General features: G+C 33.7%; 1 protein-coding gene across 1 annotated transcript; it reads right to left on the bottom strand.

The window, feature by feature from the left end:
- Window positions 1-531: 531 nt before the first annotated feature.
- On the bottom strand, window positions 532-5,449 carry LOC109338077 (phosphatidylinositol:ceramide inositolphosphotransferase 1-like). Its single transcript, XM_019575210.1, has 12 exons — window positions 4,939-5,449; window positions 4,754-4,843; window positions 3,902-3,988; window positions 3,745-3,813; window positions 2,752-2,832; window positions 2,372-2,443; window positions 2,142-2,202; window positions 1,958-2,060; window positions 1,673-1,768; window positions 1,541-1,587; window positions 1,094-1,218; window positions 532-999 (listed from the first exon to the last, which is right to left on the bottom strand). The coding sequence occupies exons 1-12, from the start codon at window positions 4,969-4,971 to the stop codon at window positions 919-921; spliced, it is 945 nt and encodes a 314-aa protein (XP_019430755.1). The 5' UTR covers window positions 4,972-5,449; the 3' UTR covers window positions 532-918.
- Between the last annotated feature and the right edge of the window lie 213 nt (window positions 5,450-5,662).

The following is a 5,662-nucleotide window of genomic DNA, read 5'->3' as shown; positions in this document are numbered from 1 at the left end:
TATTTAAGGGGAGAAATTCACTTACTCTAAAAGTAAGTTTAAAAACTTATTCTTCATTTTAACTATTAATTCTAAGGAAATTCAATAGTTTGAATTAGTAAGTAGATCAAAACTATTAAATATCCATAGAATTAATGGTTAAGAAGAAGAGTAAGTTTGAAATAAGTGTATCCTCACTCTATATTTAATTCTTGTTTTCCTTTTCTAATCAATAAAAAACAGCAGGTATATGGAGTAGTACAAACTACACCGACCGAAGATATGGCTCCCTAAAAACCTCTCTTATTCACTTAACCTTAATGATTCCTTTAGACAGGACCAATAAGGGGTTGGATTTTGCTTAATTAACTTGGGTAAGACTCAGCATAACAGGAAGGTTGTTTGCCTTGTGGCCTAAAGATCAAATTCTGTAAACAATCTTTTTACTTGTGAAAATAAGACTGCATACATCTACCATCTTAAACCCTACTGAGTAGAAGCCTATTATATTGGAACATCCTTAAAAAATCACAGGTTGGTCTAGGAATCAGAATTACTTTTCTTCACATTAGACAGCCTATTACATAGTCCAGAGTCATGATCATTTTTTGCCAGCATGTGAATGCAAGGAGAAAAAATAATGAAAAGAACAGAAATAGACAGGTTGAAAATATGCACATGCTCTCAATAATAGAGGCAAGAGGAATTAGAAAGTTTCTATGGCACATGTTGATGCCAGATAATTTAACCATGACAGAAGATCATGGCTCCGACATGTTGAAAAGCAAAACCAGTTTCAATTTTTCCATTCCTAATCAGATTATTAACTTGAATTAAGAGGTGAATGTTCAGGCAACTAAATCTTCTAATTGAAGGTTGCAGGTTTTCAACAACAATCTTGAAGTAGATCCAATTTGTACAACAGAGAGGTTCCTATATCTATGCACCATTCATTGCAGAATCAGCATGGAGTGTATTGCCATTTTCTACAATCTTGCCATTTACTTGAGTTCTCTGCCTCTGAGAAAGTGACAATAACCATGTTAATGTTCAGATAACAGAGAAAGATATTACATAGAAGGAACAAGTAAAAAGGAAAGAAGATTCACTATACCCAATCAGCAGGATCACCAGAATTCCCATTCAATAGTTTGTGGTTCTCCTCTTTGGTCCTGCCATCTTTGTCTTTGGTGCTTACTGGTAGCAGGGTCACAACTGCACTTGACCGGTCTGGCAATTCTGTAGGATAACCGAGTACCCGAACAATGGCAAATAAAAAGTGATTTTAGTTGCATAGCTTTTATGTAATTTCAGAAGCTACTTTCTGTGGCTACAAGAAGTCTACAACTATAAAAAAAAAAAAGTGTTTTTTTGTAAATTTTCTTCTCTTTTTAGGGAGCTTTTTTTTTTAAGAAGCTGAAAAATATAGCTTCTCAAAAGCTGGATGCTGCTTGTTACAACTTTCAACCATGTAATTGTCAGAAGTATTCATCAATCAAAGAAATCACTTTTAAAAAAAGCTTAAACAAAACGTCTCATTATTATGTACAAATGTGCTAACCTGGCAATTTCTTGTCAACAAAAAATACCACCAAATTAACAGTGTACCTGCCAGCCAAGGACCAGAAGATTAAATCAAAAGGGGCATTAGGGCAAAAAATTTCCCCATCACGAAGCAGAAAATACTCCTTACCAAGCAACAACTACGTCAACCGTGTAATGTTTGCGAGATGCTACTATTAAGAGACTCTGAACCACAGCAAGAAGCCACCCTAGTTGCTGTATCCACCTAGTGGTTCATCAATAATCAGAACAAATTAGAATTTTTGAAACAAAACAAGTAGGTGACAGTGATGACATGTAATAGAATGAATCATGAAACACCAAACAAAATCGCTACGGTAAAATCTCTTGACAAACTTAATTTGTTAAACACATACAAGTCAGGATGTCAACAAAACTTATGACCAAATTTTACCTCCGAGTCCCATATTTATGATATGTACGTACAAAAACAAGAGTAAAGATCATGTGTGATGAAAATATCAAATCACCGCATCCGTACACCACACCACGGGGAACTGCACATTAGAAATAAAATGAGTGGCAAAACTACAAAGGCATCACATTTAAACAACTCAAATACAACAACATAAACTAACAGTTAAGCAAGAGGACTTCAAGGGCGTTGTCTGGACGAGGCAATGTGGCAAGTTTAGAACCCTGCATGATAATGATAAATTAAAGTTGCGTAAACTCATTAGAATTTGTAATATATATACATATGTGTGTGTGTCCTAAAATATGCAATTTACAATTAAAAAAGAGGAGTAATACTTCAACATAGCATGTGGCATGATTTTTATGAGCATGTAATCCCAAACAATTATACCTCACGGCAATGGTAGTTTGGACCAGGAAGCTGTGTTGAATAAAATGTGATTATACGAAGAAATTGAGAAGCCTGCAGTAAACAAATACGCATGAGCCATGTAATGATAAAAACGGCATATTCATCTACACACAATTAACCCACTCAAATATTTAAATAGGAAAAAATATACTTGCTGACTACACACGAGGAAAACGGAAGCAAGGCATAATGACATGATTTAATAATTACCCATTTTGACATTAAAACCTGAATATTATGCCGACAAAGTAATTTAATGCAATGAATAACATATCACCCTAAGCACTGATCTATTCAATTAGGATTCAGAAAAAGATTAAACATTATAATAAACATGACATGATGTGATCAACACTTACAACTAGGAATGCTAGAACCCTGCACCATATTAGAACTGTATAGATCTTTCTGTTTTTCAGTATGAAAGGATGAAATGTCCACTGCAAAAGAACATATGAAAGAACATATCATTGGAACTTCCAATAAAAGAAATGACACCTGTTGAAATGAGAACTTCAGGAAAACAGCTATAGAGGATGTTATACTGTACGATTATCTGAAACTTGATCTCAAGATGCAACCTCTTGTCATACCAAGACATCGAGCAAAGATTAAGAAGGAATACCCCCACAGAATCAAGAACAAATGTTTCTTCTAAAAGGGAGTAGTGAAGTTCTAAAAACTTCAAACAATAAAATGAGAAATTATATTTACTTTGATTTCATTAATCGTTCATTTTTATATGCTTTTGACTAGTCAATCTCAGCAGTTGGTACAAGATCAACACTAGCAACTACCATAAGGCTTTAAACTGTGGCATTCTTTTACTGCAGGGAAACACCAGAGTGTGGCAGTCTCAGAGTAACCACAATGGCAAACAATATCTCTATTCTCAGTGGGTCTCACATTATTTTATAATTTATTACAATTTCTCATAAAATAAGAACAACATATATTTTTTCCCACAATAGCAAACATCATTCTTATTCTTATTTGGGTCCCACAACATCTACCTTTTTCCCACAAAATCTACCTCTCTCCTTACTTTCCCTTGGCTAAGAACAACCAAGAATTGTTCTTATTTAAGAACAAAAAGCATAAAATAAGAATGACATGGTAGAGAACAGATTAAGAATGTTATTATTCAGTTAAGAAACAACCTTAAGAACAACTATTGTGTTTGCTCTAATCAGATAACTTGGTAAGCATATGCATGCTCCAGAAATATTTAACTTGAGAATTGTCGCACCAGATATATGAAAAGTGTAGGCATAAAAACTTACAATGCTAACAGAATTTACCCATAGAGACAACATATGAAAGTTAAAGACAATGGAAGGGAGAATTCTCACCAAGACAAAGGATAAAAATATAATGGTGAATAGAGTTTCACTGATGTAAGCTTTCTCTTTCCCGAGCTCCTGTAATAGCACGAAGATAAAAAATTACAAAGGCATTATAAGACTGCTTTTTCAGGAGGATAGAGAGAAAAGAATGACAATTACAAACCGGAAGAAGGATGAATCCAACATCTTGTAGAATAGGGCCAGGCCGATGTAAATAATGAACACCTCTGGCAGCTAAACCATGAATGTACTGTAGGGAAACAGTTCATATTCAGATATCAAACGATGAAAGAAAATAGAAGCATGTCTAATAACCAAGAAAATCAATGTACTATATACTGTTAAATCTTGTGCACAACATAGCCAAGGATAGAAAATACAACTATAAAGGAGCGGATCAGTGTATGAGGCTCTCACCCTAGTATGGACTGAAGAGGGTACATGTACACAACCTTACTCTCACACAAGATGGTCATTCTTTTTTCTCTTTACATTTTCCTTCTCAACTTACTTTGAACAATTAAAGGCTTCCAAATTAGGGTAATTAGAGATGCACAGAATTCCACATAGACTTGAGATTAAATTTGCAATACAGATGGAATAAATAATTGGAGAGAATCCTCTACCACTGACAATTATTGATCCAAATCCAAAGCATACATCATAGAATGCAAAATCACATGAGATACAGAACAGGACAAATGATACTAGAAACAGTTACAAGTTCTATGAATCCCCTCAAACTCTGACACTTAATACAACCATGTTAACAAAACAAGATTCATTACTATAAACAAATAAAGCAACCATTTTATGCAAGTAACCACATCAGAATCATGAATAAGGAAACTTTTTATAACCTTCAGGTAAAGTTCCAGATACCAAAATCACATTTTCGGAAATTCTATACTAATCAAAGGAAAACTAAAGAAACTTTGCATTCTTTTCTCAAAAGGGTATCCAAAACTGCAAAAATCAAAATCAACCATTTCACAAGATTGATTAAAGACAAAACCTGAAAAACAAGACCAGCCAGAAGGTACTTCCAATTCTCTGCAAGGAGATTGATCTCTGTAGTTACCTCTGCGCAAATCCTCTTCCATAACTAAAATCAAACCAAATATAGATTAAAACATGCAAAACACGCCCAAAAAAACTACCCATATGAATAAAAATGGATTTGAAACAAAAAACAACAACCTTTGAAGCCTCACGACCAATGTAAAACGACATGTTATCTACGCTGTTGATGGTTTTGTTTTATGCGTGAAACGACAACTTCCATATTACTTCAAAACCACAGTCTTAAAGTGAACATAATTATTGATTTCACTTATTAACACAAAAATCTCATAAGAGAAGAATCAATCCCTTTTCACTTTCCCACTCTATAAAGAGAAAAAACGAAATTTTGGTCCGAAAAGACCAGACCCAGAAAGCCGAACCGAGTTGGAACCAATTGGGTATTTGAATCTGAATCGGAAACCGAATAAGATCTGAGTTGAGATCGAAAAAAGATGAGAACCAAAGATAAAGAGAAAATTAAATATCACAAAAATTGAAGAATTATAAGATGAAGGCGCAAAAATCAAAAGGTTTTTTTCCTCTTCTCTCTCTCTTGTTTGGGTGCTTCTGCTTCTCTCTTTGATCCTTTGTCGCTGTGTTTTTCTGACTGCTATGCACGCGAAATGAACACGGAGGGACAGTTGAGAAGAGAGTAGAAAATTATAAGAGTATTTTACCCTTTTCTAAAATATAAAATACTTCAAAAATTGATAATAGCTTCATATTTTTTATTTACTTAAATCTATATACTTTAATTTTTTATTTACTTAAATCTATATACTTTAATTTTTTATCAAACCAAAACGATTAGTAATAACTCTGACATAATTTTTATATTTATCAATTTATTTATAGTCCA

The sequence above is a fragment of the Lupinus angustifolius genome, unplaced genomic scaffold (genome assembly GCF_001865875.1).
Source record: "Lupinus angustifolius cultivar Tanjil unplaced genomic scaffold, LupAngTanjil_v1.0 Scaffold_17_75, whole genome shotgun sequence".
NCBI lineage: Eukaryota > Viridiplantae > Streptophyta > Magnoliopsida > Fabales > Fabaceae > Lupinus > Lupinus angustifolius.
The sequence above is the reverse complement of the archived record's forward strand: the minus strand, read 5'-3'. Positions and strand labels throughout refer to the sequence as shown.

What these genes read in the sequence shown, in the direction of transcription:
- LOC109338077 (XM_019575210.1), bottom strand. Translation starts at nt 4,971, where the DNA reads ATGTCGTTTTACATTGGTCGTGAGGCTTCAAAG. An exon ending in TTGGTCGTGAGGCTTCAAAG is followed by an intron (nt 4,844 to 4,938) that starts GTTGTTGTTTTT and finishes GTTTGATTTTAG; the next exon opens with TTATGGAAGAGGATTTGCGC. An exon ending in TTGGATTCATCCTTCTTCCG is followed by an intron (nt 3,814 to 3,901) that starts GTTTGTAATTGT and finishes GTGCTATTACAG; the next exon opens with GAGCTCGGGAAAGAGAAAGC.